This window comes from Lissotriton helveticus, chromosome 12 (assembly GCF_964261635.1).
Source record: "Lissotriton helveticus chromosome 12, aLisHel1.1, whole genome shotgun sequence".
NCBI lineage: Eukaryota > Metazoa > Chordata > Amphibia > Caudata > Salamandridae > Lissotriton > Lissotriton helveticus.
The window spans coordinates 377,989,871-378,013,287 of record NC_136073.1 but is presented as its reverse complement, the minus strand read 5'-3'; the positions used below and the strand labels follow the sequence as shown (position 1 = coordinate 378,013,287).

At 41.3% G+C, this 23,417-nt stretch overlaps 1 protein-coding gene across 1 annotated transcript in view; it reads right to left on the bottom strand.

The window, feature by feature from the left end:
- WDR88 (WD repeat domain 88) overlaps positions 1-23,417 on the bottom strand; it is a 390,999-nt gene that overhangs the window by 220,162 nt on the left and 147,420 nt on the right. Inside the window, exon 4 of the mRNA XM_078671635.1 lies at positions 6,776-6,839. Within this exon, the coding sequence (XP_078527761.1) occupies positions 6,776-6,839 (64 nt within the window). The remainder of the gene's footprint in view (positions 1-6,775; positions 6,840-23,417) is intronic.

Sequence of the window (23,417 nt, the reverse complement as noted above, 5' to 3'; positions counted from 1 at the left end):
TAGCTTTCTCTTTAAACATGTACAAATTGCTCCAGAATCAGCTCCCCTTAGATACTTTTCTTCTATACTTTCCAAAGGGTAGGATTTTTCAGGTTTCAAAATTACTGCTTAGCATTATGATGATGTAATAACGTCTGGTACAGGCTCCATCAGACTGTATGGGCCACTCATAACGAGGGTCTAAGAGTTTACATCAGAACATTAGGAATTGCCTACAATAATACAAATAATAGAAACCACTTTATGAGACAAGAGTTTGGACAGGGTTGTCCTGAAAACTGAAATAGTTCAGATGGCAAACATAAAACACAAGATAATGATATACACAGGGTTTTAAGTGGGATGAAAAAAGGGGTGGGGGAAACTCTCAAAGGGGCATGGCTGATGTAATTAAGGGCATGGCTTAAAAACACCTAAGCTAAAACTCTGTGCTAGGCATAGTGTGCCGCCCGACTAGTATTTTGCTGTTCCTGTCATTGCATCCAGATATAGGATACAAGTAACATTACTACAACAAGGCAGGACTATTAGCTTTGTCAATGGTTGTTAGTTGCATAAGATAAATAAGCAACAACTATGACTGTTGTATAGCATATTGAAAATGCTTCAGTTCTGAAATGATCAGACTGTGACAGAACTAAGACGAGTCTCTTTGAAGTTACTTCAAAGGCTTTGAGCAGTGATACTGCTGTAGAGTAAAAACATTTGTTGTCACTCTGATGGTGATGGCAAAATTGGAAAGCCAGATAGGGACCCATCACAGTACCTCTTTTAAGAACTGCAGTGCCGAGCACCGTTAAATATAATAGGTTAACCCAGTATCGCTCAGAATCTGGGCAATTATGAAAAATACCACAGTGTGTTCTGTCGGGTCAAACAATTGCTCAGTATCAGGGGTAATAATCACAATTAACTCAATTAAAGAATGGATAAATCGAGACACACTAGACAAGAAGTATACATTTGATTTTTTCTATATCCACGCATTCATGTTTTATATAGCCATTCATTCATGGAGTATACGGCTGTTGTCCATTTGTATCGTAGGACAAAAAACATTTATAAAAAAACAAACTACACAACATATAATGTGAAGGTGTAACATAAATATTTACACCAGCTAACCAATCCACACATCTAGAAAATACAAAAAGAATTGGTTTAAACAATCAGTTCAATTAGTACATATATTGTTCAATCTACACCCTATATTGTCCTTAGCCTTGATTTGTTAGGATGTAGCGACTCAGAACGTGATATTGTTAAGCGTCAACGTTTAGACCCATGGTGTACATGTCAGTTAGAAAAACATCACTGGGTTCTTCTTCTGGATTATTGAGTGTCCTACCAACAGCCTATACAAGAAAAATACAATGTCAGTTTTGTGTGTTTGCAGCAGCATGTAAAAGGTGGGCTGACAAAGGCAACTCACTGGTAGTGGATTAATGATTCAAAAGTGATCAGGGGGAGCATGTGTCATCAATCATGTCGTCTACTGGGACGGCAAGCAAGACCTATCCAGTTCTACGAAAAATACAATGTGAAATGGACATGAGTATATCCATGAGGGGGCATAAGATAACTAACCCCCGCTCTCGTCTAATTAGGACAGGTAAACCTGGTTCCCTGTATTTTACAAAAAAAGAGTGAGCTCACTCTTTGATTAAGCTAAGTGTGTAGAATCACATGGGTATACCCATGTGGGGTCATAGCTAATCTAAGACACCTGCTTGCAGCTAGTTAAGGAAAGAATAAAGAACTACACAAGTGCCGGCACCACACAAGGACAAGGAAGACTTACCCTTTTAAAGTTGATGGGTAACCCTGGAAGGGTTTTGATGAAGTAGGTATGATCGGTGAATGACTCAATCCTGTACTCGTTCTGTATTATTCAGGCTTATGGTTAATTAATGTGGATTAAAGTGACTTTAAGTGAGATGAAAATATTTTTACAAGGGCCTAACTTGTTGACAAAGTGGAGGTACCAGACTCACTTTTCACAGTGTGGTAGGTCTGCTGAAGTGGTCAATCAGCTTCAAATTTCTGGTAAAAAATGACAGAGAGCGAAAAGATGGTAGGGCTCCTGGAGTCGACTGAGAAAAATGTGAAAGCCATCAGTTTTTGGACTCACCTTTCCGACGCGGTGCAGTTATTGCACAGGACTTGGATAACCGACTGTGCGCAGTAAGCTGGCTATTAAATAGGAGGAGAGGACGGCCGCTGCGTCAGCCTATACATCTGGGAAGTATGCACGGAATGTGCGATGAGTCCCGCCAAGTGATGTGATTACTGAAGCTACAGATAGACCTTGTCTGTCCATCTAGAAACAACGATGGGAGAGAAAGATTCTATCGATGTGAAGGCCTGAATTACCCCGTGTGTAGCTTAATAACAGGTAACCTTACGTGAATTTGAGAATGAGCTAATTACAAGGTGCTAAATCAGTGTATTGATCGAGTACTGTTGATAATAAAAAAATTGTCATCATAGATGCAGTGATTGAGAGATGTGTACATCAGCACTGTGTATAAATGGGCATAGAAGGTGTACATCTAAAAAATTATACAAGTATAAATGGATATTCTATTGATATCACAAGAGAATACTATTTATCTCACAGAGTGTGCTGAATAGTTAATAGAGATTCAGAGGTACTACAACTGCATTTTTTCCACGAACAGCAAATTTTGAGCAGAAATTTTAGAGTCACAATGAATACAATGATGCTGAGTCAAACGTTAAGGCATAATTATATTCAATAGAATTCATTTGTACTATATACTTGCACTTTAACATAACAAAGCTCTGTGCGTTGCAGAAAATGAGTGACTTAGTGACAATCCTGCTTAGATTAGACTAGTCATAGAGTGACTTTAGTGACATCCTGCTTAGTGATTACAGACAATTAAACCTCATTACACTTATGCATAGAGGGGTGTGTGAGCCCCTTCACAAATGGTCTATTGATATCAGGCAACGACAACTCAACTACTGTATGAGGCAAGAACCTCTCAATACTTGCCCAACCTCTTAGTAGGACAAGAAGTCAATTGCCTCAGCGTCCTAGAAGGGCAACCTGTCTAATATTCTCCTCAAACTCATTCAGACCATATGCAACAGTGTCTAAAGTGTTTATCCATCTGCACTCACTTGTGATGATTCTTGTTTGCATGTCACCTCCGCTTGGGCTCTGACAAATTTTCTTCAAAATCCACCATCTGATGTCTTCCACCTTATGCTCTTTGGTCTGGAAGTGTTTCACTAAGGTGGGCCCTATTGTCTTGCATTGTATCCTGCAGGAGTGTTGCAGGATCCTTACTTTGGCCTTTTGTATGGTTTGACCTACATAAATCTTGTTACAGGGCATGTTATAGCATAAATCACTCCCGATGTGTTGCAGTTGGTCTGGTATCCTAAGGTGTAGGTGCGTTTGTTGTACAGTAATTCTTTTCTCTCCGCAGTGAGATCACAGACTTTACGGCGGCCACATTTAAAGTGTCCCAGAAGTGGTGAGAAATTCCATTGTGATCTCATGTCTGGAGTGGGGGTACTTTCCAAAAATCATTTGTAATGCACTAGGACTTACATTTATGCAAGACCTATTGCATTGCAAACGATAGTCATCACGGACAACGGGCGGGAGGGTGGGGATGTCATGAACAACAGGAGTGAGGGGTGGAGAAGGAACAGACAACGTGAGTGCGGGCGGGGGGAGGGGGAAGAAGGGGGCGAGAAAGCACAGACAACAGGAGTGTGGCCAGAGGGAGGGGGTGAGAAGTCACGGACAACGGGAGGGAGTGTGGAGTAGAGAAGGCAGTAGGAGAACCTCATTAAAGAAGATAGTGCTCACGGTCTAAATAATATGTACCATGTAACACTCAAAGTAAAGGGGCCAGTAGCCATGGGAGGATACAAATGATGGCATGACTGTAATAAGTAGGGACTAACAAGCCTATAAACTAATCCGAAGGCAGAATTTACGAATGACAAAGATACAAGCCAATACAAAATATGGGTGGGGGAGTAGGTGGGGCTTCCCTTACGTACTGAACTACAGCAGATCTTCACCAGGGCAGCGTTTGCGCGCTTACCATAGGCTCGACCTAAAAAGGAACTAAACGCCGAGTCTCTAATGTTTCTACCTCTCTTAAAGTCAAACATAGGTGTTTCAGGCATGTTTATGTCTGTGGCAACAAGGTTCCAATATTTGTTAATTATTTTGATATCATGGCTCATGGTATTGAATGTGGTGACGCACACTAGCCTGTCAGTTACCGTATCTCTGCGCTTGACCTCAAGCAAAGTGTTGCAGGGGCAGTACAATGCCCTCTTCCTGGCTCTCTTGAGGAGTCCCTTAGGGTAGTAGTCTCTATCTCGTAATTTGTTCAATAATATGTCTATTTCTTGAGAGAAAAAAACGGCTCTGTGCTTGCAATTCCTTCTCAACCTTAAAAATTGGCCGTAAGGAAGGTTGTCATGGAGATTTCTTGGGTGATGTGAATTGTATCAAAGAAGTGTGTTTCTTACAGTCGCTTTCTTGTAAAGTGTGGCAACAATCTTAGAGTTGTCTTTTATAATGAATAGGTCCAAAAAGCTTAAGGTCTCCCTGTCGTATGTCATGGTGAATTGTATGTCTGGGATGAGAAGTCCAGCAAACTAATCATGTCGCCAGTCCAGATCATTAACACATCATCAATATAACGTTTCCACATAGACATGTTATCTAAAAATGGGTTTCCCATGTTGTAAATATGTTCGTCCTCGTATTTGTCCATGAACAAATTAGCTAGGTTGAGTTCATAGAAGGCTCCCATTGCTACACCTTTCTGTTGAAAAAAATAAGTCTTTTTGTAAAGTAAAAAAGTTCTTGCTCATGGCTATTTCTAGTAACTGAACTATGAAATCAGTAGGTACCTAACATGGATTTTCTCTTTTATTGAGCACCTCAAGAACTACCTCCAAAGCTTGGTCCTGAGGTATGCTGGTATACAATGAGGCAACGTCAAGTGTTACTAAAATTTGTTTATTATTGTAACATGGGTGGTTTTCTACCGACTTTAGCACTGCCATTGTGTCACTAAGGTAGGATCTAGTCTTCTCAACCCACGGTTTTAGGAACATATCAATGTATTTGATGAGTGGTTCCAAAATAGAACCGCATTTGGAGACAATAGGCCTCCCTGGTGGGTGTTCGAGATCTTTGTGCACTTTGGGAACAGTGTATATTGTTGGAATACGGGGATTCGTTTTGTTAAGGAATTGACATTCTGGTTCACTTAGGAAGTCTTCTTCAAGACCTTTCTGAGTAAGTCTCCGAATCAATTTGGCAATGTCTTGAGTGGGATCCTTGTTAATCTTCAAGTAACTTTCCTGAACTCCTAGTTGTCTATTTATTTCAGAAATGCAGTCTGAGGTATTTTGCATAAGCACTTCTCCGCCCTTGTCTGCAGCTTTTATGACAATGTTCCTGTTGTTCTGGAGTGATTCCAAACTGTCCTTTTCCATTTTGGTGATGTTATATTTAATATATTTTCTGTCTTTAAGTAGGTCCATAACTTCCTTCAGAACTATTTGTTCAAATGCCAGAATTGTCTGTGTGACAAGATATGCTGCTGGTGTGAAAGTAGAGGGAAGTCTCAGATTAGTGGCTACTATTTGGGATACAGGTGAGGGATGTTTAGTAAAGAAATAGTTCAACCTTATTTTTCAAAACAAGTGCTGTAATTCAATTTTGGTATTGAAAGTGTTGGGAGGGGCAGTAGGAATAAAGGATAAGCCTTTTTCTATAATTCTTCGTTAGTATGGTTTTTGACATATTTATGATAGGATCTGATTGGACCTGAGATTTTATGTCCAATCTGTTAGATTCTATTTGTGAGACCGAATCTTGTCCCGTACCCATTTCCATGTATAATGGTCTTCTAGCTACCACCTGTAAGTTTGCCTCCGAGTCTGGATCTCCCTGTGATTCTCCTGTGGGAAAAAACTGACTCTTGTGTTCCTTCTCTGTGCGTTCTGTCCTCTGTTCCACCCCCTGAATTTCCCCAGTTCTGTTCCTGACCCCTTCCCCTGTTGGCCATCCATGGATTGTACCTAAAAAGTGGACAAACTATTTTGGTAGGTGTGGCTACAATTGCTAGTGCCTGGTCTTTCTATATCACTTTCAGAACCACTTCCGACTGAAGAGTCGGAAAGTGGCGAACCTTCTTGGTCCCTGTCTACTCCTGTTGGTGTAGAAGCCCTGGCTGTCTTGTTGATAGAACTCTTCTGATAAGTAGGGATAGGTGACTTTTTTCATAGGCTTTAATGTCCTTAGCTAGTGTATCCAATTTCTTATTCAATGTGGTGGTGGTAAATTCAATAACAGTCTTTTCTAGACGTTCAAGGGCTTCTTTAGCATTATTCAGTGCCCTGTCCTCTAGGATCTCCTTCTTTAAGTCAGCTATTTCTTGGGTAAATTTTTTTACATATTCAAGGGCTGTCTCTACACCCAGCACCATCCAATGCCTTGAGCAATTGTTGGCTACGAAGCTGAAACCTTCCCTGAATTTGGGGATATCTATGAAGATTGCAGGCTTGGTCTTTACTTTTAGGCCCTGAGAAATGACGTTAGACTGTAAGTATTTTGTCAAAGATGGGCATGCAGGCGTGTTTGCAGCAACAGGACCAGCCCCACTTGAAGCCCTAGACATACATTTATGATTTAGCCAGTACTCTGGGGAACTAAGCCAAGACAGTAAAACAGCAAAAGAGTGAATAGCCAGAGAATACATACAAGTACTTTTCCAGTCTCCATGTCCCAAGCCTTCACTGTCTTATCAAATGAGGATGTTATCAATCTGAAAAAAAAGAAATTTTAAACTGATAAAAACAGGCACTCAATCAAATGATCATCTTTTGCCATTTTTTGTCTTTTGTCTTGCATTGTTATATTTTGACAAACAACGCAGGCAAAAGTGGTGTAAAATATATTATTTTACACCTGTCCTTTTCATATAAACTTATGGATTGGGGGCAACTCGCCTATTTTATAACTTTTTTCTCGGGAGCCAGCTCTTTGTTTAAATTACAACTTGGTTGGACAAAAAATCTACAGACTCATGCTTTACTCGTGCATAATTTTGCTCAATATTTTTACAGGATTTTGTGTAGGGTGGAGTTTGGGGAGGCGGGGTCTGGGAAGAGCACTCAGATTCCAGAAACTTCTCAAATGAGTTCTATAGCAGAGGTATTGTTTGGTCCATTGTATGTATAATCATTTTTAAGCATTCACGTTTTAAAAATACATTCTTGCAGCATATAAGAAAGACATTGCATCTTAGGATGTGCATCATAAGTGGGGAGACTCATGTGGATGATCAATTCGAATGCATATTTTTCATACCACACATTCAAATTGATTTTTTTTACTCACTAAAAAACCGAGTAATATGTTGTTGTGTGAAATCACTTTAAAGCTGGACTTCCCAATGCAACAGGACAATATAATGTATTATTAATTTCCCTTGGGTGCATTTGTGCTTCAATAAAGTAATGCTCTAGTTTCTAATTGCTATGTTCCATTATAACAATAGCTTAAACTTTAAGTGGTAGGGGTCTCCAACCTCTCCTGTAACAAGATCTACTTTTGATCAATATAAATCACATCGAGCTACTAATATAATACCTCTTACAATAGTTACCACATATGTCATAGGCTTCATATTTTTTTATAAATTCACACATTTTAAATCTAGAAGTCCCAATTTTGAGGTGCTCTCCTCTTCCTTCCTAGACCAGAGGTTACACACAGTGTGGCTCTCAGTGCTGGGGCCCAGGTCAGCAGCACCTTTGCTGCATGGTGATTGGTTGTGTTTCAGACTTCTTGCTGCCAATCACATTGTAAGTGTGTTCCAGCATGGCACCTTGGGATTGATTAGGCTGCCGGCCACTTCTAGGGTATACAGCTTAGTGGTGCTGACTCATACACAAGGCTGTGTCAGATATTGGGCTGGGCTCCATGTCCAAGAGCGACCTGCTAGCAGATGGCGAGCTACGGGTACCTCCTGCTCTACCCATGGAGACTCCTGTACTAACAAGTATATATGTATGTAAATGAGGCACTGCTTCAAATCAGTGCAGAACAATGTGCTTTCCTTAGCTCAGATAATGTGCTCTTAAAAACACTTTAGAATATCTGTTGTCCAAGGCACGCGTCGGAAAAAATATACAGAGATACAAATGTAGTCAACTTGTTAATGGGTGAATGTTTACACTGCAGCGTTTCAACTTTTAGAGGTTTTTTAGGTTACACATAATTAGCACCCTAATGTCCCAATCATTCCAAAGTCCAGATAGCTAGATTGTTGGCGCTATCCCTCGCTAGTATTCCTTTACATTAGGTTATAATAAATTATAGCTTAGTTTTCATCACTTAGAACAATTTCAAAATTTTCAAGAATAGCCGGACGTTTCATGTTGAATGAAGCCAGGTTAATTGCTAAACGATTACTCCCCACATAACCTGTTGGTATGGTATGGCCAGTAACTTGGCTTCCAGTCACATTCCAACGGGTACTGCAGCAACACATAAAAAGTGTTTACATGGAAACCACCAAATACCACAGTAACCAAGAAGCAGAAATATTAAACATTGTTTCAGCCACTCGTTTGGATTTCACAAACTCCCCTCTTTTTGTAAGAGGTTGAGACCACATGCGGTGAAGTGGCTTTGAGCATTTGGAATTCCTGGAGGCACGGGGAGGAGGTCAGTTTAATCTGCAGGCGTTGCTTGGTAACCCGTCATGCTGGGAGGCAGTGCACAAAGACAACAAGAAATTGTATAAAATGTGCTGTATACTGTGTAACTCATATCAAAAAGCAGCTTACTCACTTTTCGAATCACTTTTCAACAAACCCCACGCTACTTTTTAAAGTCATCTTTCTGATAAAATGTAAAAGGCTCATTATTAATTGTTGTTATCGTAATTGACAATTTGTTGCCCAATATGGGACGCAATTTATAATAAAGTTAGCTAAAAGGATTTTATGAGCAATCTATAAACAGGACAAGGGGCCCTCTGTGTCTCCATCAGCAGCATGTTGACTACGGTTGTCCAATGCTGACCAACAAGATGACTGTTTTGAAGCAGATTCTATTTTCAGGGGATGCACGAGATATATTTACATACAATTAATTACATGTTAGTGGTTCTCCTGAAAAGAAGAATACACCATACACCAACACTTTGAACTTATACTTGAGATAACCCCATAATGTGCTGAATAACATGTCTATTGTTACCTAATACAATGGAACACACGTAATCTATTCCGACAGATCTACCTCAAAGAGTGGATCCGACGGGATTCAAACCTGTGACTTTCAGGTTATACAGAGATTTCTGTGAGGGAAGGCAGAGAGACAAGATAAACCTGTTCAAGAAGCTCTCCAAAGAGCCAATATTCGTCAATCTACCTAAAGCTGTGTGCAAGAACGAACGTTTCTTTTTCATCATGTTCTCAAGACAATAAAATAAATCCCCTACTGAAGTGATGTTCCTGTCCAGTTTAGCACAACTGAAGAGAAGACCAAAGGGGCAGTACAGTGATTTACAATGTATGTATTTAGCAGTGTTATAGAGTCCAAAGACCTGTACGATTCGGCTCCGACTGACTCGGAGATTCCGAATGCCGGTCAGAACCGAGTCAGAAAGACCGAACGGTTACCATCTATCGTAATCGGTCGGTCAGAAATGTTTCTGGGTCGGTCAGAAACATGGGATCCGCCACGGGTAAGGAAATTTCGAATGCCAATCGGAGCCTTTCCAACTGACATCGTAATGAGGCCCCTAATCTGAGCCCTTGAGGGACCCTCAAAATCTCCTCCCTCTGATAGACGAGCCACCAAGAGAAGAAAATTCTCTTTAGATAGAGGATTAATGGCATACAGATTGGAAATGTAAGAAGCCCGTTCTGCACTTGAGATGGTGCTGGTTTTAGGCTTACTGCTGCTCTCACAAGACGTGTTAATTATAACCTAGAACCTTCAGGAATCTTTTTAGGTGGCAGCTTCTCAAAGGTCTATCCAGATCTTATTAGCCTACTGTTTTTTTAATGTGGCATTCCATCTTGTACACCTTATTTTTAGTAGGTTAATCATTCTCCTTCTCTCCCTTGAAAGAGATAGAAATTGATGTGTTTATAATTTAATAATCAATTTATTCAAACTAAATTCTCCATGGTAACCTACTATTGCTTTATTAACTACCCAGAGGGGCCTTTGCGAAGAAGGATTCCCGACCGCAAAATTCCACATATCCTGCTCAAAATTAACCACAGAAAATAATCTGCTCTCTAAAATATGGTGTAAGGCATTTTTGAGTATGTCCTTTAAATTATCTTCATTTGAAGCATTTCAGAGCACTTTATCATTGGCCGCAATTAGGTAAACTATATCCCCCTTAAAATTCCACTGCAACGACACACCTAATCAATATTAAGAGAGATTATTTTATGATCACTCCAGGGACAGTCTAATATCTCAAGTTCAGATAACAATCTAAACATAGGAAAGAGGTCAGAATATAATCAATTATGATTTACTGTTTCCACAGTTATAAATATAGTGGGCAGGGATATCTTTGGTCAATCTTGCATTTATATTAAGAAAACTATTATCCCTACAAACATCTAAAAGATGCTTCCCTCCCTTCTCTAGTTTACATGACACTAGAAAGGTAGGCCTAGGAATATTAAAGCCTTCTTCACTGGCCCTATCAGCAAAAAAACTATTGGTGTAATTAGAGACTTTTGCATTAGCATTAGCCCCAATTCTGCGATATATGTATGGAACAAACAATCTCATGCTGTATGTTGTTCTTCGTGGTGTTGACACCTTATTGGGTAGAAATGGTATTTTTTGTATTACTGAAATGCAATAAAGAGATTTAATTGTTTTTTTTTACCACAATTATCAAGTTAATCATATTTTCTCATTCAACAATCTGATACATAAAATGAAATTATGAACTAATTAGGGGATCAAAGGACAGGCTGGGGGATGTAAAGATTGGCAAAGCGATACTGGTCAGGCTTTGAGCTAACATTGTCCTTCCAATTAAAAAGTATACACTGTAATACATTTGAGGAGTGGATAAAATATTTATATGATCAAGCGTAAGCCATACTAAGAAGAATTGCAATCTCTAGCTTGCATGACCTTTCCTGGCTTTTTTCATAAGGCAGATAATTACAAAATAATTTTTGTTTTTGAAGGGCCCGTACACCAGGTCTCCTGGATACAGATAATATCCGTGCACAGGGGATCCAAAAAATGAAGCTTCTGAGACTTAGAAAAACAATTTGCTAAGTTTCAGGCAAGGACCTTAATAGCCTTACTAAAACGGCTGAAACCTTTTGTGGTTACATGTGTAATTAGAGTTAAGTACACATGCTAGTTAATTCCACTAACATAAGTCATTCCCTGCACAAGCCCCAAAACATCATTACCAAAACCTAAAAAGGTGATAGTTCTACTTTTTGACCCAACAGAGATCCGAATTGACTAGTATTATTTGTTAAGTCCTCTACAGGGAACCTGCAATACTCTAGGGGGGTGTTATCATAAAGAACAGTATGTATATCAGGCCTTATCAGTCTCCTTACTGGCAAAAAGGGAATAACATCTATTATATCCCTATGAAAGAAAAAAACTATTTTTCGAAAATCAGGTTTACAATAATTTTGGAGATGAAAGTAACCCCATTTCTCTTCTCAGTTGGGGAATTAAGTAGTTGTACAGTTAAAATATAATTTATTTTATCAACAGTAAAGGACCCATTTCTGACATACACTTTAGTAACCGAGAGTGATTCAAATGAACCATTTCTTCATCAAACAGTACAATTAAATCAAATATCAATGGTAGGTTTTCCATTTCAGGATCAACACAGGAAGAACATGGAATAGCCTGCTCACTGAGACGTCGGAGGGGCGAAGTAGGTTCAAAAGAGTCAGATCTAAAGTTGAGTGAGTAAGAAGGCCAAATTATAGGGAACAGTTTTTGCGTAGGGAAACAATCTCCAGCTGTAAGTTATGAGCAATAGGCACCATTGATGGAATAGATTGAGCAGTACATGTGGGTGCTGGGAACTCTACAGAGCAATCCAATGTTTGAGCCTGTATTGGATCATCAGTGTCAAAACTTATTTTCTTTGTCCCTTCTTTACTTATCCAATGATAGTTTCATTTTAGTACTCTGTTTCTAGCCCTTTTTTCAATTATAGGATCAATTACCATATTGGAATTGCAAGACCCTTGATTTTTTTTCTATTGAAAAACAGTAAAGAAGCTCAGGGGCTATTCAGACAGGTACTACAAGCCTTCCAATGTAGATCTTCCAGAAGCTTGAATAGATCCTCTAAAGAAAAGGAATCCATAGCAATTTCAAGGGTTTTCACTACTGTCTTATAGATGCTGTTAGGAACCTTTGACAGCGGGCGGCCAATGTGGATTCCGACCTTCTTAAGTTCAGTTGAGGTAACTTCAAGATGTTTTTCACTGGACCTGAACCCTACTTTTGTAGGTAGATCTTTAGAAATCACAGTTGGTATGTCAAGCATATGATCCGAATTATCTGTTGTTTTTTCAACCAGATACAGAATAGAGAGCAAAATTAGTTCCAAACAGTGAAGAGCTTCAGAATATTGAGTTGAAATGTTCAGGTTTAGTTCCTAAGACCTTGATAAATTGGAAAATTAGGATAAAAGTTTACTTGGGAATACTGCAAAATAGAGACATTGGTATTTTGTTAACTGGAGAAGCCGAAGAGATCAGAGTTGTCGGGACTGTAGATGTGTGATTACCAGCAATGGGCAAAACTATTGGTGAAATATCTGGCAGAATATAATCAAAAACTAGGGACGTAGAAGGATTGAGGGACTCCAATGGCTTCTTTACCAGTCTTTTCTCCTTTATCGTTTGTAGGGAGCAGGGGTTTTGATCTGATAAACCAATACCTCCTAAAACAATATTACTTCCAGTCTTCACAATGGTATTGGAACCGGATTATTTAAGATAACACACAGGGATAGAGCGGAGTCTTGCCACAGCCCCAATATGATCAGATTTCTCTCTTCTGGGTTTAGATTTCATTTTATGGCAAATTCTAGAGGAAATTAATTTCCCAGATTTCAAGTTTTTTGCCATCATTTCAGAAGAAAGGGCTAGGTAAAATCACCTGATAGCTTAGATTAAACTTCAATTCCTCAATAGTAAGCTTGAATCCAACCGGAGAAAGGCTCCACTCCATTTATATCAAGCAATCAATTTTATCAAATACTTTCTGGTGGGGGGAAAGTGAGGTCACATAACCTATGGGCGCAAATTGCATCAGCCTAATGCTGATCATTTTTGAGATCCACAGGAGCTGTAGGTGCCTATTGCGTGACCGCCCCACCTCTACTAATCTAGCCGTTAATCGATTCTCCCTAAAAGACTCTGCAATGTAGACTGGTGCCCCTAGACCACCAGAAGAGACTTGCGCTGACGATGAGGAAGAATTTGCCCTCCCTGGTTCCCCACAGTACCCCAAAGAATCCCTCATTACCACTCATTACCCTGAGTTGAGGGGCACAATAAAAAGTGAGGCTTCTGGGACCAGATTCATCCCAAATCAACTCAGGCTTAATCAGGGGCGACCAGTGGGGCCAGCACGAGCAAACCAGTAACTTAGGGCTTCCAGGGCCAAAGAGCAAAATAAGAGGAGTCCTGAAAATATTCCTTTATGAACAGTCTTTTCCACACACCTTTGTTTCTAATTTCTGGTAACCTTTCCAAGGTGAATATCTGATCGTGAGGTGTAGGGATAGAAGTTTTATGAACCTTTCACAAGTGCTGACTCCCTTAACCCAAACACATACTGATTAGAGAACACTCTGGGGCGAAGACTGCTTTTCAGCGTTTTCACGCTCTCACCAGTAAGCCTGGGCCCGGGTGTGAGCTGATGAGATAGACGAGGAGAAAGGGCCAGGAGAGGATCTGGAGGCTTCAGTTGCAGGACTGGGGCCTTGAACCACATTTAGCAGCTGCAGGGTTTGGGCAGGGGGGAAGCTTCTGTAGGCCAAATGTGTGTTGGCAGAGTGGACCCTGTCAGGGCAGGGGAGAGAAGCAAGCGCAAGCTGCACCAACTACTAAGCCGGCAGCTTCCACATCCGTACAATACTCAACCCTGCTCGTCAGGTGCCCAATGCACCAAGCTTGCTCCTGCCTTGCGCACACCTGGGGACATGCCTAGGTGTCCCTTTATGATTTTGTGGCCACAGCTGAATTCAGACAAGCATTTTCGCCACAGACCTACTGTGGGTCCCCACTCCCTGTTCTGTGCTTTTCTGCTCCCCTGCCAAGCTCTGCCTCCTCGCGTCTGCCTCCTTACATCACCATCGTTCCTGACCTTGTTCCACAAATACTAACCCATTACTCCGCCATACTTCCAGAGCTTGCTGATCATTGCCTTGTGCTGTGCTCAGCATGTTCTGAGTGCCTTCAGGAATGCACTGCGTCCAGCAGATCTTTCCCACCATCCCGCTGGGCATGGCATTCTACCATGCAAAAAAGGCTCTGCATGCAGAGACTGGCCCTTAAATGTGACTACAAATGTAGTGCAGTGATTTCAACAAATACATGGCATTCAAGTAATATATAGAGATGACAGGCTGCTGAAATGGCGATTAATAGCAATGCATATCCACCACAAAACGCTCTTGTTTTAGTGCTGTGAATTAAGAGCTAAGTTGTAAATATTGGAATCTAGATAGTCTCCCTGTAGTTTTACTGTGGATTTCTTCCCAAGGTCTCAACTCGCTGTCTACAATAAGATCGCCTCAACTTATACAATTTGCTAATTTAAGTGATCGACCTAAAGCATTTTCCAAACACCTAGGTGTCCCAGTTGATTCCCTAATTGGTGCATGTGCAGAATAATACGAAAATCCCCATCTAATACTTACTTTGTACCATAAAAATATGGCTGCTTTTATAGCGTTTAATCTGACCATCTTGAAGAACTTAGGTGAGCCAGACTTATACAAGAAACCTTCAGTGCACATTATACTTTGCGTCAATATTAGAAATATTTGTCGATCTCTGTCATTTGGCATTTCAAGCAATGACCTAAAATGTTTTAATTGAAAAGCTCAGTAGTACAATTTACAATCGGGAAACCCCAGGCCTCCTTTCTCTAGCTTATGCCTTAGATTTTTCCCGGCTAATCTCGCCCCTTTGCCTGCCCAAATAAAGGTATTAATATCTCCCTGAATTTCCTGGAGGGCTCTTTGGTCTAATATTAGGGGGATACAGTTCAGCAAGAAAGAAAGCTTGGGAAAAATGCAAATTTTCACTAGAGTCAACGGTAGATTCATCCATTTCTTTAAATCCCTTTTAATGTCCAACGCTACTCTATGCAGATATTTTTTTAGAGACCAATTCTAAATCCTGGTAAATATCTACCCTAAAATATCTCTCTGATGCTGGAGAGAGACTTGCATATGGATGTCAAGCATAAAAATTAAGTGGCAAAGTGGTATCAACTAGTAAGTGAAACAGAAGATAAGGGGTCTCTTCAAGCTTTGGCTGCCTGTCCTCTCCGCAACGTGCCTACTCTGGCTGGGATCGGACCTGGTCCCCCAGTCCCCCGAGTGCCAGAGGAGTGGGCCTATACTGACGAGCTAAAAGCGCTTGATCAGGCCAGCAGTGTCTTCGCCCATCATCACACAGAAGAGGCCAGGCCAGGTCCACCCTCTTTAGTTCTGTTACTAGGCCATAACTATCTACTGATTAATTACGAGGAAGAACTGCCTTCTGTGACCAGCCTGGGATTTAGCTGGAAAAGTGCTGACACTGAAGGAGCACACCAACAGTTGCTTAAAGGTGACTATACGATTTGGTTTGTTCCGGTAATCGGAGACTGCCCTAGCGACCGTCGTACCTGTTTCAAACCACGGCACTTCGGCTACTCAACCAAATGTAAGTTTATAACCTTGCTTGATTGCAATTAAGGGCAACCATGGGGAAAAGGAAAATCCTGGAACATGATTGCTGCCAACAGGAGAAAGTAGCTTAAACAGCCGTAAATGACAATAGCACTCCTCGCCAACTCTAGCAACTCCTCGCCAACTCCAGTAACTCCAATGAACTCTTTAGCATCATCCAGGAATTCACCAAGCCCCCCAGCGAAACCATGGACATTACCCCTTCCCAGGACCTCTGCAACAAGCTCGGCTCCTACTTCCACCTGAAAATCAAGGGCCTCTACGACAACTTTAACGACCAGACATCTGACTCCGGAACCACTTTCTACTCCAGCAATGCCAGCCAGCCCACAATCTCCTCCTGGACCCCAGTCACCACCAAAGACATCACATTGGGCATGAAAGGCATCCACTCAGGAGCCCCCAAGGATCCCTTCCCCCGCACATCTTCCACAGAGCTGCCGCCGCCATCGTTTCAAAACTACGACACACCATCAAGGCCAGCTTTGAAACCGGTATCTTTCCCAACAGCTGGAAAAGCGCAGAAGTCAGACCCCTGCTCAAGAAGCCCTCAGCAGATCCCAAGGACCTCAAGAACTACCAACCCATCTCCCTCCTCCCCTCCGCGGCCAAAGTCACAGAAAAGACAGTCAACGGCCAACTAACAAAATTCATTGAAGGAAACTCCATCCTCGACCCCTCCCAATCCTGATTTCGAAGCAACCACAGCACCGAGACCACTCTACTCACTGCCACAGATGACATCCATACCCTCCTTGACCAAGGACACACCGTGGCTCTGATCCTACTCGACCTCTCCACAGGCTTCGACACCGTCTCCCACCGTACACTCACGGCAGACTCCACAAAACTGGAATACAGTGAACTGCACTCGACTGGTTCCGCTTCTTCCTTACTGGCAGAACCCAAAGAATCAGACTGCCACCCTTCCTCTCCGAACCTACGGAAATCAACTTTGGAGTACCCCAAGGATTGTCGCCTAGCCCCACGCTCTTCAACATCAACATGGCCCCCCTCGCTACCATCGTCAGACAGCACAGACGTAGCATAATATCCTCCGCAGACAACACCCAGCTCATCCTCTCCCTCTCCTAGGACCCCATCACCACCAAACTCAACTTCCAGGAAGGAATGAAGGACGTCACATCCTGGATGAGCGTAAACTATCCTGAATCTCTACTCGGAGAAGACAGCGGTCCTCCCCCTCTGCATAGGACAATGCCTAGCGGCCCACCGCCCTCACACCCCCAAGGACCATGCCCAAAACCTCAGCATCGTACTCCACTCCTCCTTCTCCATGACACGACAGGTCAACACCGTCGCCTCCAGCTGCTTCAACACCCTCTGCATCCTCCGAAAGACCTTCAAATGGATCCCCCCGACTCAAGGAAAACTGTCCCCCAGGCACTCATAACCAGTATACTGGACTACGGAAACACCCTCCATGCCAGGGTCAACAAATCTCTACTCCACAAACTCCAGACCTTACAGAACACCGCAGCCAGACTCATCCTCAACATCCCTCGAGTCTATCGCCTTTTCCTGATATTAATTAGGTTTTGATTTGTATAGTAAGGAAAGGTGTTTACAGAATTCACAGTGGTATATATTGATCTACTACAGTTATTCCTGTGGATCTGTTATCTTATTTGTATGTATTCTTGCCCTATTTATCATGTGATAAATTCAATATTTTTCATATACACCCGCTCTGTTTGTTTTTTCAAGTTGTTTCTGAAAGTTCATTTATGATATGTTTACATAATTTGAAGAAATAGATTGTGTGACTGGATTTTTGAACCTAGGGACCATTCATTTGTCCTTATAACTGAGCCCATTTAATCCAAATAATTGCTATAAATAAATTCCCTTAATGCTCCACAGGTCCTGCATGGATCCTGTATGGTGCATGGGCACAGATGATGCAGCAGACTGAGAGGGAGATGAAGTCGGGCCCAAACGAAGTCCAGGGAGGTCCAGAGTGTCCAGACGTTCGAAGTGCAGTGGTTTCTTGTTCAGAATATTGTGCATGTCGAATCTAGGGTCCTACAGACAGGTAAGCCCTTAAGTACCCACGGGAGAGGTTTGGACAGATTCAGGGGCCCTCCCAGGGGAGGGTCTGGACAATGGGGAGGTTACTCCCCTGTTCTTTGTCCAGTTTCAGGCCAGAGCGGGAGCCAACGGCTCTCACGCCTGGTTTGAACTGGACTATGCACAGGGACAACAAATGTGCCCCTCATGCAGACTTTCAGTCGCTTGCAAGTGCACCCACCCAGCCCTGATACACTAAATCCTGTCTGGGAGCTGGACACACCTCCCTGTGACAGGATGCCTATTGTCCTGCCTTCCTCTGCTCGAGCTTGGCTCAGCAGCAGGAGAGCAGAAATCGGAACGATTAATGTATGAGTCCAAATACAAAGTGAAGAAATGATTTTATGAAGTTCTGTTGGTGATGGTTTTTGAAGGATCAAGAGTTGAGTATGTAAACAATCCACCAGGTGCATGATATGTTTGGTTCTTTATAAAAAAAGATTTGGTGGCATCCAGGGAGGACATTTATAAGATGTATTGTATTGTATATATTTTAGGTTCTTTTTCTTCTACCCTTGTCTTGATGAGGCCCGCACAAATGGGCCAAAACGCATCAACTGTTGAATGGAGGAGTCTGACTAATTACCACAATGTATATATGAATTGGATACCCACCATTGATTTGGAGAGTCCTGCTGTTCCCTCTTGTGTGCATCAGCATCGGACTACCTTCTATGTGGGCTGCTATGGACTATTTAAGTTTACAGCCACATATATGTAAACAAGTGATTGGGTATAGAAAAATATATGTTTGTTTAATTGGGGTTTGAGATTCATATGTTGTATGTGATGTAATGTACCATCAATATATTGAATGTTGGTTTGTTAGATAAACAATCTCTGATAGTTGTAACTGGTGTTTGCTCATGATGTCAGAAACAAATGAGTATATGTTGTTTGGGATAGTGATATCCAGCAATAGGGATTAATTCATGTTTTCTCTATTAGATTGATTTTTCTTAATTCGTTCCCACACGCTGCTTTTTGTTTTCATGTTTTACCTGTTGCCCAGTTGTGGCGGGATCACTAGGGCAAACCCCTAGATTTTGGAGCAGGTATTATACTAATAACAGGGCTGAGAGCCGACATTCGGAGATCCCCATCCGATCAAAAGGGTGCTATAACCTATAAACATAAGAACAGCTCTGGCAGAATTGATTATATATTTCGCTCTCTGCCCTTATGGGCCTATATGGGTGATATGACTGTAGTTGAAAGTGGAGATAGTGACCATAAAGTCCTGAAATTGGAACTTACGGGGATATCTAAACCTTGTTTAGAAACAGCAAATCTTAATGCCTTGGGGAATGCAGTCCTCTCTAACAACAAACAGGTTCTAAGTTGGGAGCATGCTCAGGTTCATCCAAAAACCAAGGAACTGGTATATACTGGCACAGGCACTACCATGAAGATAATCAATAATTTGCTTGAGGTTGGTGCAGCCCCAAAACAAATTATTAAAGTCCACAAAAATTGGTTTGCAGAGACGAGGGATCTGTTCTCTAGGGAACATAAGAAAACACGAAAAAATCGCCCGGATCATATACATGGTGCAATGCTAAGTGCAGGACAGCAAAAGCTGATCTCCTAGCCTGTATAAAATCAGGAGAATAAAGTCGTGGTCTAGAGGCTCGTAAAAACTATAAGGTTGAGCTAAACCATGCCCGTAACACCTGGGAAGCAAAGATTTGGGCAGATTTATTTGTGCAGCAAAGCTAGGGGACTCAACATGCCAACCGCTGTGCAGTTAGCCCAGTAGCTTTTCGTATTGAGCCATGCAAATGGGTTCACCATTTCTCAGAGCTATACACCACACAGGCTACTATTGATCGAGGCGCTGCGATAAGTGAGACCTCTCCTACCTTTACCCAGGGGCATGTAGATACTCTTGAAATCTCTCTTGCAGACTCCTTTCGGGCATTGAAATCAACTGTCCCTAATAAAGCCCTGGCCGCCGACTTCTACGCTTCAGAACCTGATATTTGGGCCACATACCTAAATCTTATTACAAGGGCAATTATGAGAGGGAGGGGTCCAACACCTGAATCTTGGCACAGTGCAAAAACAAGAAAGGTCAATAGGATGATCCCAGGAATTACAAGCCTATCAGTTTACTAGATGGGCTCCAAACGATCTTTTGTAGGCCTATCTTGGAAAAGCTGGCAGACTGGGCATCGACATACTATATATTTACCAATTTGCAAGCAAGCTTCCGTCCCTAAGTAAGTACTCTAGATCAAATTTTTAGGTTTAATTTGATCTACTGGAAAACCAATTTACTAGGAAAAGGCCACTTATATGTTACTTTTGTTGATCTCAAGTACGCCTTTGACTTGGTTCCAAGATTTAAACTGTGGGAAGTTTTTAGTAACATGGGAGTACCAACTAATATTCTAAGGGCCAGATGTAGGAGCCTAAATACCGGTCGGTAACGGCCGATTTCGGCCGTTACCGACCGGTATTTAAGAATTGGCATGTAGGGGCATTTATTTTACAGAATCGGTAAATTTACCGAATCGGTAAATTTACTGATTCTGTAAAATACCGAATCGGTAATTTTACGGATTCGGTAAATCCAAATGTAGGTGGGACTCTTCTGAGTCCCAAAGGCAATACAGATTCGGTATTTTACCACCCAATTCAATTGGGTGGTAAAATACCGAATCCAGGTGTGCATGCACGTGTGTGCATGCACACCTATGCCATGTGACAGACAGACATGCCATGTCTGTGTGCCACATGGCACACATGCCTGTATTTGGGGTGCTAGAGGGTGTCAAAGTGACACCCCCTGCACCCTTGCAGGAATCGGTATTTACTAATTCGGTAATTACCGAATCGGTATTTCCCATTGATTCACAGCCCATAGGAATCAATAGGAAATACCGATTCGGTATTTACCGAATCGGTAAATACCGAATTTTAAAGAATCGGTAATTCAATTACCGATTCTTCCTAAATCTCCCTCCTTCATATTTACCGATTCATAAATACCGAATCGGTAAAATTCGGTATTTATGAATCGGTAAATACGTTTTTCCTATATCTGGCCCTATATGTTTTTTTAAAGATTTATGAGAACAATCAAGCGCAGGTTAGATATGGGAATAATGGGGAACAATTTGAAGTCTTTAAAATAGAGAAGGGAGTTAGGCAAGGCTGTGGTTTAGCCCCGACTCTCTTCTCTTTGTATATAAATGACCTGGCAGAAGCCTTGGATTTTCGAAATAATGATGCTCCAAAGGTTGGTGCCGTAAAATACCCAAAGCTATTATTTGTAGATGACACTGATGATCTCAAAGACCCCAAGAGGCCTCCAAGAAATGTTGCTTAGTTTTCTGCTGTTCTGCACTCACCGGAGTTTAGAGCTGAAAATAAATAAGACTAAAAACAGGGTGTTCAACCCTTATAAATACACCATACCTAAAATTATCACTAATAATACACCGCTAGAGCAGGTTGTAATTCTTACTTATCTACGGGTTACCTTATCGCACAATCTTAGTAGGAAGATGGAAATTAGTAAGAGTGCATTAAAAATGGAGCAGGAGACTGGAGCTACTTTGAGGATGGCAAGAAAGTTAAATTCAGCAAGCACAACACCTGGTCTAGAGATATATAAAGCGAGAGACTGTACTAAATGGATTTTTATCAGGATGATGTAATGACTGTATGATAAATGACTGGACTTTTAATTATTCTATTTTAACAATTGTATCAATTTTTTGAATGTTTTATGGATTCTACTTTTTAACCCAAAGTCTTCTAATAGCTATCCAGAGGGCATAGCGGACCCATATTTGACTCCAATCTTGGTTTCTTAATGTGGTGTCTACTGTCTGGTATGAGAGGAAGTAGGGAGGCATGCCAAACTGTATCTGCTTTCAAACTAACGTCATTCGGTCTAAATTTGTTGTGGTATGCACTGCAATAAACTATTGTCATACCCTTGTATGCTTTATGTGATTTTATTGTTTTTATATTGTTCTTTTATGGTTCTTTGAACCGAAATAAAGGGATTGATACTGATAAGGGGAAACTTCCATCCTATCAAAAGTGCACCAGATGTTTGACAGACGGAGATTTGGAGACTTTATGGCAAGGTACTTTTGAGATTTTATACGCCATTGCAGGTTTGCTTCCCTATAGAAAAATCATATTTTTACTACACATCGGGCTTATTGGACATGCCAGAAAATCGCAGGATGGGCAAGACTGAGCAAAATCTCATGTGAGAAGTACGGTGTGCCAAGTACAGATGAGATACATATATTTGTATCCTGCCCTGCCCTGAAGGTTTTCTCGGAGGATGTAAGTAGAAGATTAAGGGCAGTTACAGGGATAAAGTTTAAGGTAAGCCCTATTATAATAGTGTTTGGTATCAGAATAGAAGATAAAAGAGAGTAGGACCGGGATCATAAAAAACAGATTTATTAACTTTATGTTGCGTGCCCGCCGCTTGATATGCAGAAGTTGAGTTGATAAAACCCTACCCAGTGGCAAAGAATGGTTGTAGTTGATTGAAAGGGTTAGTGAGTCTGACAGAGGATGCTTTAAAGAAAAGAAAACAAGATTTTCATTATCACTTTTAATTTGGATGAGATCTATCTATGGAAGTTAAAAACTAAGTTAAAGGGAAGAGACTGATGATTACACCATAAAATGCCCAGGGTATTTACCCTGGTAGCCTATTCTGAATGCCCAAGGCAAGGGCGGCTGAAAGGTTGGACAAACAATAACTGAGTATAACCGGTTCAGTTCTTGAGCATGTACTTAAGAGGGACAACAGACTCCAAGGTGATGAGGACAAAAAATAAACATATTCTCATACACATACAATGTAGATCAAAGGATGCATAACTACTTTGACTATACATATGTTTCTGGGCAAATTTATTTCCACTTTCAGCAGGCAGCTGGTCATATCTGACCCACAGGAGCTTTCTTTGGGGGAAGGAAAGCTCCTGCAGGGCCCTTCATTAAAAAAAATAACTTTGTGGAAGTTCTTGCCAGCTTCCCTCTGCCCTGATCCTCCTCCAACCATAAAGAGGCCCTTCACCTTCTAATATGACCATGTGGCAGGGATAGATTTAATCTATTAATTATTACATTTCTGTTGGCATCTGTGATGTCATGAGCAGTGAGTTAGACGAAATGGCACTATTGTTGACAAGCTGACTACAGCTTGGAAGTTTCTGTCTTATTTTTGGTCTCAGATCATATTCTTAACACCCCTACAATTAAAGTTTTTTTCAGGGATTTTGTAAGGATTTATTACACTAATTATTAGCTAGTCTT